The 13041-nt window shown below is 31.7% G+C and overlaps 1 protein-coding gene across 2 annotated transcripts in view; it reads left to right on the top strand.

The window, feature by feature from the left end:
* The window catches only part of LOC125076162 (titin-like), a 43156-nt gene that overhangs the window by 29451 nt on the left and 664 nt on the right, over positions 1 to 13041 (top strand). For both annotated transcript variants that reach the window (XM_047688150.1, XM_047688151.1), the window contains exons 13-29: positions 51 to 716; positions 1030 to 6729; positions 6809 to 7060; positions 7134 to 7610; positions 7801 to 7973; positions 8124 to 8217; positions 8635 to 9268; positions 9350 to 9516; positions 9806 to 10015; positions 10124 to 10418; positions 10501 to 10633; positions 10906 to 11074; positions 11157 to 11196; positions 11308 to 11440; positions 11527 to 11683; positions 11944 to 12066; positions 12449 to 12957. In XM_047688150.1, coding sequence (XP_047544106.1) covers positions 51 to 716; positions 1030 to 6729; positions 6809 to 7060; positions 7134 to 7610; positions 7801 to 7973; positions 8124 to 8217; positions 8635 to 9268; positions 9350 to 9516; positions 9806 to 10015; positions 10124 to 10418; positions 10501 to 10633; positions 10906 to 11074; positions 11157 to 11196; positions 11308 to 11440; positions 11527 to 11683; positions 11944 to 12066; positions 12449 to 12873 — 9848 coding nt within the window. In that variant the 3' untranslated portion in view covers positions 12874 to 12957. The remainder of the gene's footprint in view (positions 1 to 50; positions 717 to 1029; positions 6730 to 6808; positions 7061 to 7133; positions 7611 to 7800; positions 7974 to 8123; positions 8218 to 8634; positions 9269 to 9349; positions 9517 to 9805; positions 10016 to 10123; positions 10419 to 10500; positions 10634 to 10905; positions 11075 to 11156; positions 11197 to 11307; positions 11441 to 11526; positions 11684 to 11943; positions 12067 to 12448; positions 12958 to 13041) is intronic.

The raw sequence follows: 13041 nt of genomic DNA, 5'->3' as shown, positions 1-13041 counted from the left end.
TTTACGTAGATATAACTTTTTATATTAATTACATATTTTATATATTTCAGGAACACTTCTCGAAAATTTAAGCAATTATATTTCCGACGATATAGTGAATGTAATCGACAAACTATCACCCGTCCTTAATTTGGAAAATGTTAATCAATCAATACAGACAGCCCATCACTTATATAATATTCTATCTTTAGATGAATCAGATACCTTTAATTTTACGACCGAGCAATTAAAATTTGCTTTATTGTTGGATAATGCTGTGTCATCGCTATACGAGTTCGCAAATCAAGAAACTGAAGAATATAATGTATTAGTCGAAAATTGTGAATTAAAAAAAGCTAATAATGTTATGAAGGAATTGCAAAATAATCTTCACGTCTTAATTGAGTCAACATTGACCCAATCCGATTTAGAAGTTTTGGATATGGATGATTTTAAAGTTTCAATAACTAAGGACCCTCTTAGCTATAGATTACTTATTTGCGATAACTTTTCGGATGCCAAATCATCAAAGGAATCAATGGAAGATAATAAAGAAAGTATTTTATACACTAAAGATATTGAAATTGCTGTTCCTCCACCAATAGAAACGACTGACGAATTAATTATTCAAGGTATTCAAGCTGAAGTAAATATTGAAACATCTGAAGATACGACTTTAATAAGTGAAAAAAATTTAGAAGTTACATTACCAAACTTAAAGGAAGACTTACAACTAAGTACGTAATATTTTTTTACTGTTGCTTTTAAATGTCATTAGAGCTAAATTTTAGTCATAAAATTGTTACTTTGGTGTTAAAAACTAATATGTAACTTTTATGTTACATGTATAAAGCTAAATTGTACTTAAAATACATTCTTAAATAGCTACATAATAAATTATATATTCCAGACTATTTATTGTTATTGATTTTATACATTTAAATGCGCCATTGCTAAATTTCGCAATTTTGTCACATTTTATTTGACGTATTAAAATACGTTGTTGCTTCTAATAAGTTTATTATTACTCGTTTTTTTATTGTTTTACAGACAAAGATGACATTGATTCAATAATAAAACTGGATAAACTTTTGAAAGAAGTAAGCGATATGATAGATTTATCATGTGATGATAATATAGAGCCAATTCATAATACTCTCGATGAAGTACAAACAATTATAATGGAGTTGAAAAGTGATTTTGGTGGAACTGTTGGTGACGTCAATGAGACTCTGGAAGATTTAGAGTGTAATGTAAGAAGTGTTCAACTTCAGATTAATGAACATAGTCCACCTGTGCTTTTAAAGGAAGCTTGTGCAAATTTGCAAGTGCTTGTTGCACATTTAGGTGATTTAAATGATGTCGAAAAAGTTTTAAGACCCCACACGTATGAAATTACAAATGATATTCTCGATGTATGCTCAAACGATATAGGTCAAACAATAGATATAATAGAAACAGTTTCATGTTCAGAAAAAGCAGAAAAATTAGAACATGTTATTTCTAATTTAAATAAAATTAAGGACACAATAAAGTTGCTGAGGTCAAATTTCTTAACTAATGCAGAAACTTTAATTATGGGTGGAATCGAGATTATTCAAAGCTTAGATCAAATCGAAGAAAGAATTTTTTGCTTAGAAAAGGATTTGGAATCTGAAAATAATGTTGACGTTATAACCAGAGATAGTATATTGTCTGCCATACATTCTATTTATGGAAGCATCTCAAACATGAGAGGAACTGTTTCTAGTGTGCAAAAAAAATATATGTATGAAAATTACGGAGAACCATCAAGATATTTTTTGCTATCAATAAAAAATGTTTTAGTCTTATTTAAAAATAACGAAGGATCTAGTTGGAAGGAATTTGCAAAATCACTGCGTAAAGTTCTAAATCATTTTGAAGACGTAAAATTTTACATAAACTTTGATAAAACAGCAAGGTTGCCTAGCGATGCTGCTTTTACTAAAATTATTCTTGCCGAATTGCATTCTGTTCTATCTGAAATTGTTTTGCAAGAAGCAAAAAAATTGGATGAGGAGCCAACCAAACATACTTGTGATGTCATAAATTATGTAAATAAAATATTAAAGGACATAGAACAAAATACGACATTAGAAGTAAAAGAGAAAATACCTATTTTTAAAGAATTGTCTAAGCACATGTTTGAATTGACAGAAAATTTTAAACTTTTTATTGAAAATGAAATCAAAAGTAACCGTAACAATGTAGTGGACTATAATACCGACGTAACATCTTTATTAGAATCAACAACAGTACAAGAAGAAAATATACCTGAAAAATTAATAGAAAAAGTTGTATTAGAAACTGACAATACACAGAATTCTTTAAATATTGAGTTCGCAGGTACATCGACTAATGTGTTAAGTAAAAAGGACGATAATGTGATAGAAGAAAGATTAGTGAATACAGTAGGTACAGAAAAAGACGCATCTTTAAAAGAAGAAAACATTGAAAGTGATAAGTTAATTCAGGAAATTAAGGAGGCTACTAATATAAAAGACCAAATTGAAAATAAGAAGTCAGAACTAGAGGATATAGAAAACATAATATTGAAATTAGAATCAGGAGAAGAAACAAAAGAAGAGATTAAAAGCATAGATATTATTTCGACACAACAACATACTGATAATTACAAAATTAATAAAAATGAGCAACTTACAATAATTGAAAATACAAATGATGAGAAAAAAGAAGAGATAGATACCAATAAAAATGTTGTTAAGATAGAAAAAGGAACAGTCTCCACGGAATACGATTACAATCAAGAAATTGACAAAAATGAGCAATTACAAATGGAAAAAAATGTTGAGGATATAGATAAAATATCTAGATCGACAGAAATTGTTGAGGATATTATTAATCAGGACAATATTGCAGTGATTGACAACAATAGTAAAGAGAACGTGACAATTATGGAGTCTCAAAAGGAGAATATTGAAAATAAAGGCAAAATTGAAGGAAATGAATTGGAAGTCGTGCAATACAATTTACTAGAAAAAGACGAAAAACATGCCATATCTAACGTAATGGAAGAAGGCGAAATAGCACAATCGATGGAGATAAGGGACGAAAACAATAAGCCTGATGATGCTTCTCTATTTATAAAATATTCTATAGTGGAAAATGAGGAACTTGTGGAATCAATAACAAATAAGATTGAAGAAGTAGTAAATTCTAATGTGATAAATGAGGAAATTCAAGAAAATATGAACATTACTACAGACAAACCGATATCTGAAAATATCAGTGATAAAAGTAATGAAGAGCTTGCTATTGACATTAATTTAAAAGAAAAAGGAATGCTCGTGGATGAACAACTTTCGGAAAATAAAATATCCATAATTGAACAAGACAATGCAATAAGTGTAACGTTAAAAGAAGAAGGAATAAAAGATGACATAAAATTAGAAAAAACATCAGGAGAAGGAAATAGTGATATAGATCAATTAAAACGAAATTCTATAATTGAAAATAAATTGCTCGAGGAACAAAAATCGAAAACTGACGATTCAATTGGAAAAGATATGAAAAATGATAGTAGTATGGATTTGCCAACAGTGACAAAGCCACAATCTGTTTTGGATCATAAAAGGAGCTCTTCAGAAGAGGAATTTCCAGAAAAAACACTTCATGAAATCTATAAGGATCACAAGGAAACTGTAATTCAAGCGGAAAAAATATCCCCTGAAAATGACGAAAATAAGGAAAACATCACAATTCATGAAAGTATACTTAAAGAATATGACAAAAATGATGTTACACTGAAAGAAATAATCGATATAGTTGACAGTGAAAATAATATTCAAACAAATGTTCTAAACAAAGAATATGTAGTAGAAAAACTTCAAGAGGAAGAATTAGAATTACAACAACACGTAGAAGACAAACAAAGATTGTCTAACACAGATAACGTCATAGACAACGAAAATATTATCGATATCCCAGTCCCAAGAAATATTGAAGAGCAACCAAATTTAATAAAAGACGTCTTTAAAACTGACCGAATAGAAAAAGATGATGAAATTGATAAAATAGAAGAAAAAAATTTAAAAACTAAAAGTTTTGAGGTTGAAAATGGTGAAGAAATAACTAAATTGATGGTTGCTCAATTAAATGAAGAAGAATCCATAATTAAAACTGAAGAAAATCAAGAAAATAAAAACAAGGAGGGAAAAATTGAAAATGACTTTGAAACGGAAAATAAAAATTTAAGTCTAATTGAAGAAAAAACGAAAGATTGTCAAAAGCCAAAGGAGGAACAAATTTCTATTGATAAAGATTTAAAGAATAATACTGAAGAAAAAAATATGGAAATAAAAGAAAAGATTAAAATAGAGACAATAACTAGTCTCGAAGTAATTGATCAAGTAACCTCCCCGCTTAATATTTCTTTAGAAATTAAAGAAAATGTAGATATTAAAATAGTAGAAAATTCTTTAAATGAAATAATAATAAAAGAAAATATCGTTCAAATTGCACCTACTAAAGAAGATGAAAAAATAAAAGAAACAGGACGTGAAGTGGACTCAAATTTAAGTTGCTTAAACGATGAAATTTGTGATGAAAACTTAGAAACCGCTAGTCAAGGTCAGAAACATTTGGTAAATATTGAAAGTACATCAGACATCGAAAATGTAAGCGATGGCGTTACTACTAAAAGTAAAGCTAATTGTGAATTATTATCAGAAATTTATCCAGAGAGTAAAGAAAATATTTATGCAAAATCACAAGTTGATAACCAAAGTGATTTGAATGATAAATATCAGCAAGCAATACAAATTCAACAAACAACAGATAATGAACAGGGAACAACAATAAATGCAAGTAAAATAGATATTCATAAAAAACTAGACAATGTAAGTCAATTGCAGAATACAGTTACAGAAGCACAAGAAGTTTTGGTAAATGTAACAGAAAACCAAACAGAAATTGAATTTATCTCGAAGCCAGAGACACCTATGACTGAACATATAGAGACTGAAATAAATGTCTTAAAGGATACTGATAAGCAAATCGATCAACATTTTAAGGAAAACTTAGATCAAGAAAAAGATGATGTCAGTAAAATACAATCGCACATTAAAAATGAAATACTAGAGAAAGACGAAAAAAGTAACAAATCTGTCGAAGTTCAAAGCGTAAGCAATAAAATAGAAACTTCAGAAAATGAAAAAGAAACCAAATTGACCAAACAACAATCGCCAAAACTCAACGAAGAAAACATTGATACAAATAAAGAAAGTGTAAAATATAAATCTAAAAAAGAACAAAGCCCTGAAATTAAATCAAACGAAAAAGATATCACATCGAAAGAAAAGGAAACGTTTGAATTTATATCAAATCAATTACAAGAAGAAACGAGTATAGAACAAAGCGAATTAGCAAAACAAAAACATATAGAATCAAAAGATCAAACTCAAGTAGAAACCGCAACGAAAGAAGAAGAAAGTAAAACTGCAAAGAGAAAAGAATCTTCAATTAAACAATCTAAAGAAAAAAGAAGATCGAAAAAGTCACGTGAAACTCTAAAACAAACAGCTGTAGATAATGACGTAAAACCCCAAGAGGCAGGAAGTAAAGAGTTGGATAAGGGACAAGTAAATATAATAGAAAAACCTGACGAAGGCCCTAAGCTACAAGATATTCCGCCTGAGGGTACTAAAAATAAAATCGACAAAAATGAAGAACAACCAGAAAAGAAAAAACAGGATTATGAAGAAAATAAATCAATACAAGAAGGAACCGAAGCTAAAGATGTAAAAGTAGACAAAATTAAACCTCAGAAAATGATTGTTCAAGAGAAGAAAGGTGATAAAATTCTCACTGGGGAAAACAACAAAATAAAAGACAATTCGCAAGTTCCGGATACTTCAGAGCAAAAAGATAAAGGAATTATCTCCAAGTTGGATAACAAATCTATATTCGAAGAAAAAGAAAATAAAGATAAAGATAACTTTGAAATCGATGATGATTCCAGAAAACTAGAAAATAATATTTTATCAAATAATCAAAAGCAGAGTAGAGAGAAGAGCTTTACTGCAACCCTAGTTAAAGACGATCGTCAAGAAGTCGAAAATAGAAAAGTATATCCAGTAATCAAGGAGCATTCTTTAACGGATTATGAGTCAGAATTCCCTAGACCACCAGGATATATAGCAAAACCGTTCGGTATAGAAGAAACAACATCACAAATAGAAATAAATACAAAAGGCCAAACTATTTACAAAGCACAAACTCTAATTGGTGAGTCACAATTAAGATCGCCAATTCTTCCACACATCGAACAAAATTTAAATCATGAAAGGCAATCTCAAATTAAAGACAGAACAAAAGCTTTAAGCGAATGCAGGAGTACCTTATCAGAAAAACGTTCTAGTTCTGGTCGAGATAATAGACGAAAACCTGTTTTCTCAACATTCTTAACAGACCGTACAGCAGTAGAAGGATCACGAGTTAAACTTACTTGCAGTATTTTATCGCCAACTGATCCTAAAATTTCTTGGTATAAAAATGGTAAAGAACTAGATAATAAACATAAATTTAGAAGTAAATTTGTGGAAGGTTTGATTACTTTGGAAATCCTCAATGCGATGCCAAGTGATTCAGGGGAGTACAGTTGCAGTATTGAAAATGAAAACGGATCTATAACTTCATCTGCTAATCTAAAAGTATATCCCAGCTTTGAAGCATCTCCAATACCACCAACCTTTACTCGGTCTATACGTGGTAAGTTCGACAAATTTGAATATGAAATAATATTTATTTTACACATAAATATATTATTATATTTATTTTATGGTTGCAGATAATTATCATTTAGCTGAAAATGAATTAATACTAGAATGCCGAATCCGTGGTCAGCCTCTTCCAACTATAACTTGGCTCAAAGATGATAAGCCTATTCCTTTAAGCGATCGTTATCAGGCACATTATTTAGCCGATGGTGTTTGTAGGTTAACAATTAGTTCTCCTAGTGCTGAGGATTCTGGAAAATATACTTGTAAAGCTGAAAATTCTATGTGGTCTGATCAAATTTCCCATGATGTTTATTTTACAGGTAACATTGGAGATTTAATATTTTGATATTGCATAAATGGATTTTTATATAATAATTGTTACGTTTGTTGTAGGTAGGAAAAGTAGCTTAAGTCCAAATCTTGCAACAGTTGAAAAAGTGCAATTGAGTCGACATGTGGTAGAATCACGCCGTCCTCATTTTACAAACGTTTTGTCGGATCACAAAGTAGTTTCTGGGGGCACAATAGGTTTACAAGTAGAGATAAGAGGATCACCTATTAGAGTAGAATGGTTAAGAGAAGGACATTCCATAACAGAATTGTACAGAAATGCACAGACATACGTTGATCACGGAATATACACTCTGGCTCTTTCTGACGTAACAGAGCAAGAATCCGGTTTGTACACATGTAGAGCATATAGCACGCAAGGAAATGTTGATATGAACGCTTCTATAACTGTTGTACAACCTAATCAGTATGATGGTAAACCCGCATCAATTGTTAGTAGGCCAGAAAGAGATGTACTCATTTCTGTTGGTGAAGATTTGAATATTTCATTTAGAGTTCATGGAGAACCTAAAGCTAAAGGTAATTATAAGAAATTACTTATTTTATTTATTAAACTACTAGCTCGCGTCTATTTATATTAAAGCAATACATTTTGTGATGCGAATAAAGAGTTAAAATTTGTTTAATACCTAATTCGAATTTAATTATGATGATTAATGTCAAAAATAAGATGTAAGTTGTATAACAATTTTGTGTTTTCGTATTGTAGTTTTCTTTATGAAGGGAATACGTGATATAACAAATAGTCAACGTGTTTGTAAGATGACTTCAGATGATTATGTTAAGTTTACCTTAAAGAGGACTGTTGTATCTGATGCTGGTACATATTGTATCTTCGCGAGAAATGCCTATGGGTGTGATCGAGCTTTCGTTACGGTTGTGGTAAGTTACATCAAAAAAACATTGTGAAGTTTACATTGAACATATAAATATTAATTTAGTCAGAAAAAGATTTTTTTTCTCTTTCTACTAGGGAATGCTCCTAAATAAAAAAAAAATGTAAAATATTTACAATTCTTTCCATGTTTTTAGATTAGACAACGAGCTTCCTCTGACAGCCTTATTTCCGATTGGACTTATCCTATGGACGATCTAGCTATTTCATCGGTTGATCGAAACTATAAATGTAAGTAATTATAAATATGTATGTGTATAAAGCTAGAGGGTTGTTTTTATCTTAATCTCAATTATTTATCCAATTGATTTATATGTTGAAAGTTCATATATGTAATTCGAATGATAACACATTCATTTGGTGCCATGGAAGTGTTATAACGATGGAACCAGAAACTGTAAACTCTGTTCGTCCTTAAAAGCTTACTCACAAAAACCTAGACATTTGCTAATCTGATTGTTTATTAGGGTACATACGTTATTTTAAAGTTTGATAAGCTACAATTACCTTTATTTAAAAAAAAAAACATGTTATAATAAAAACCAAACCAAACTTGAACAGAAAAACTAATTTTGTATATTCGTAAATATATGTTTCATCAATCAGAAATGTATTTCGATTGATGCCGGATAATAAAATCATTTTCAGCTGTTCCGGATAGAATTCCTAGTGAACCTAGTGCTGTTGATGGTGGAAATAATTGGATATCCCTTGCTTGGCCCAAACCTGATCAACAATCAAGAGCTCCGATTCTGGCTTATAAAGTAGAAAGTTGGCTTCTTGGAAAAGAAGGCGGAGCTCGTTGGGTAGAATTAGGAATCACCCCACGAAACTCTTTCGATGCTTTTAACTTAAAACAAGGTGAAGAGTACCATTTTAGAGTCTCACCAAGAAATCGTTATGGTTGGGGTGAATCAGTACAAACGTCTGTACCTATTGGAATTGGTTTAGCAGGAGATAGACCAGAGTTTGTTGATATTCTACCTGGTCAACTGAAGGTACTTGTTGGCGAGACAGCAACTCTGTTTTGTAGCTTCAAAGGCAAACCAATTCCTGAAATAGTATGGATGAAAAATGGCCATGAAATTGAGGAAGAAGTGGGCAGGGTAAGTATAGAAATAAATGATTACAATTCTTCTTTACGAATTGAGGAAGTTAAATCAGAGGATGAAGGAAGATATAGTTGTGAAGCAACAAATATTCATGGCCGGTCGTCTACTTATTCAAGAATGGCAGTAATTACAGATCGACAAATATGGCAAGCTGATGCTAAGCTTAAAAGGTAAGTTTTTACAAAATATTAAATGAAAATCAAACACCAGTGAAAATTTTATAAAATAATTTAACAAACTTTACTTTAAAGAGAAAGATCAGCGGGGGTTGACGGAGAATACCCGCCACAATTTACCATGCGCTTGAGAGATAGACGCGTACAAGCTACATACCCAGTTCGTCTTACTTGTCAAGTTGTTGGGAATCCAACCCCAACAGTAAAATGGTTTAAAAATGAGGAGGAAGTGTTCTTTGATGGTATGATTTTATTATTCTGTGCATTTCTGTTTTTATGTGTATATGATTCGTGCTTACACATCAAAGTTAATTATTAAATATTACGAGCATTAATATATAAAGTACTCTGGTATTTATAAACGCATGAAGAATATAAAAATGCTCGCAATATCGCATATTATATTGAATCAATACAAATAAATTGGATCAAACACGCCTATACGCATCATAGCTTCCAAATAATGTTTATTAGTCTAACATTACATTATGCTAAGCTTAAAAAATATTTTATATACTGTTTGTTGGACAGGTCGTCACACTGCATCTCAAGATGAATATTTTTATACATTGGAGATTGCTCCTACAACATTAGAAGATGGTGGGGTCTATGAGGCCATGGCACGGAATGGCTGTGGTGCGGTCAGTTGTCGCTGTAGCCTTGTAGTTGACAAGGGCATCAGAGCATACATCGCTCCGGAATTTTGTTGTGGTCTTGAACCACTTTATCATTTAAGTGAAGGTGAATTTATTACAAAATGTTTATATTACATATTAAGAAAAAAATAATTAATAAGCTATTCACAATAATGGATAAGATGCTTAATATTTTACTTTTTTCAAATTATAGGGGATGAGCTACGAATTTCAGCAATTGTCGAGGCTTATCCTTCAGTTGGTGTGACTTGGTACCGCGATGGAGTTAGATTACGGCCTAGTCGGCGTGCAATTATGACTTTAGATCGAGATGGCCAAATTGAATTAGCAGTTGCTTCTGTAACTGGTCGTGATGCTGGCGTCTACACATGTACTGCCTCCAACGAAGTAGGAACGGCTTCTACTTCTGGTAAGGTAGAGATTGTATCTGGAGAACACGTGATAGAAAAAACTACAATGCCACCAATACTAGTTACTTCAGATGCGCCGTAAGTTGTTAAAACCTATCTCATATGTGTATATCTTCGTAACATTATATTTAGTAATTTTTTTATTGTTCTTTTTTTACAGCTACTCAAAAGAGCCTATGTTTATAAGGAAGCCCAGATCTAGTGAAGCTCGAGAAGGTGATACAGTAATTATTGAATGTGAAGTCATTGGTGACCCTAAGCCTGATGTTTATTGGTTAAGAGATTTCTTAAAGGTAAAGATCTTTTTCCAATAATTTTAGATTACATTTATTCCAATTAAATGCATACCGGATTTGCATCAATCAAAAAAAAACATGGTTCGAACAAAAAAAGATAGCATTAGAGAACTGTTTTTGAACTTGTATTTGTACATATTATAGTAAGGTTGTGATACTACAGGTATAAGTACTTTCATATCAGTTAAATCATTCGCACAAGCTAATCTATATTTCAGTACAACAGTTTCAGTTTCCTTATAGTCATATTGTTTATTTATACCTCACAGCCTGACTACTACCGAGATTCGAGTCATTTTAAGCGCGTGGGCGCTGGACCCGCTTATCGCTTTGAAATTCCTCATGCGAAACTTGACTATACCGGCGCATACTCAATAGTCGCTAAAAATATACACGGTGAAACGAAGGCTATCATATCACTACAGATATTAGCTAAAGGTAAGGTACTTTACGAATATCACAGATGGTTATATTGTTGAGTCTACTAACATTTTTTTTATTAGGAATGTTTTTCTTTCAGATCTTACATGTGGTGACGATGTTCATAATATTAGATACGGGTAAGTGTTTGGTATATAGATGTGATTTACCATTTTTTTTTCAAACAAACAATAGGTATGCACATTCGTATTGTACGAAAAAAATATATTTTAATCATCTTTTAATTTCAGACGTGTAGATGTTATCCCACGTTTCGACAAGGAACTTACAGATTTGCTGTGCTACGACGGTGATGCAATTGAGTTCGAATGTAGTGTAAGCGGAAATCCCGATCCAGATATTAGATGGTTACACTACAACGAGGTATTGTATAATAAGCTTCTTACATGCTTCATTTATATAAAATATTAATAATACTTTTCGTAACCATATATTTCTATTAAAAATAGATTGTCCCAGACTGTGTGGACTTCGAATCTTCATATGAAGTAGGCATAGCAAGATTGAAAATTAAACAGGTGACTGCTGAAGACGAAGGCACGTACACCTGCGAAGCTTCCAACAGTTTAGGCAAAGCCTCTTCAAGCGCCTGTCTCGTCGTTTATCGTAAGTTCAACTCTTAATCGGATATTTTTCGTTACTAAAATATTTATTTTGATTTTTGTTATATATTAAATTCCTGGCCACTCGTCAGTTTTGAACTGGTTTATTTCATTAAAATACTTGACCATTGCGAAACGAAAGTATACTCCACGATTAAATTGGACATTATATCCTATATTTTCAGATGTACTTTGATTATCAGTTGCAGGGACATTGTTTTTGATATAAATTGACTTTTCTTAAAACATGATAATACATAACAGCTCCCGGTGAACCCAACACACTGAGCCAGCGTCTGCGGCGGCCGCCCGCACTTCTCTCCGCCGCTTCAACGCCGCGCTCTACTCCGCGCACAACTCCCGCTCGCTCGCTCTCTCGAACGCCTGGTAAATTTTTATATTAATGTACCAAATCTACACCATTATTATAAATATTTTTAGTCTTATTTAAATAATACTGTACTTTATTCTAATTATTAGTAATAACGCAATAACTATATGCAAACAGAAAAACGATTATGGTTGTATTGTTGATATGTAAAGTTTTTATTTATTTATGTTTTATTTAAATGCTTTATTGACCACCATAAACTTAATGGGACAAAAGGCGGACTTAATGCCTGAAGGCATTCTCTGCCAGTCAACCTTTAGGTCGAACAGAAAAACCATGAAGGCGTTAATTAAAAATTAATTAACAAAATATAACAATAAATAATTTTTCCTGGAATCCAACGTAAAATATATTTATTCAAAAAGTAAATTTCAACAGGTCCAGACCCAAGACGGTTTTGTAGTCCCTCTCGTGAAATAGCTCCAAAATTCTACACCTACCCCTATAACAGAGTCGCTGAAGAAGGTGATACAATAGTATTTCAATGTGCCGTAAAAGGTCTTCCACCGCCGTGGGCCACGTGGGACAAAGATGGTATCATTATAACACCATCTGCAAGAATTAGTATTAAGGAAAAAGATGAAATGCTTAGAATTTTAGAAATTGAACAAGTTACAATAGAAGATGTAGGTCTGTACAGAATATCATTGGAAAATGAATATGGAAGAGCAGAAGCTTCAGCGCGACTTGAAGTTATTACACAAAAAGGAAAATTTTATGGTAGTACAAGATCTTACAGCGTTTCTCCAAGAAAAACCTTACCGTATAGAAGACGTACGCCTTCTTTTTCCAAACAAGACTGATACAACAATAAATACAAATCAAAACCTGATTAATTTCAAACTATAATCGAGAGAGCAGAGACGTTGACAATACTTTTTTAAATGGTAAGTATAAACCACAATATCAAAGCTATTGCGAATTTATGGGTACCCATTTTACTAAGCATTGCGAATTATAAAAACCTTTTA

Source organism: Vanessa atalanta, chromosome Z (genome assembly GCF_905147765.1).
Source record: "Vanessa atalanta chromosome Z, ilVanAtal1.2, whole genome shotgun sequence".
Taxonomy (NCBI): Eukaryota; Metazoa; Arthropoda; class Insecta; order Lepidoptera; family Nymphalidae; genus Vanessa; species Vanessa atalanta.
The sequence above is the reverse complement of the archived record's forward strand: the minus strand, read 5'-3'. Positions and strand labels throughout refer to the sequence as shown.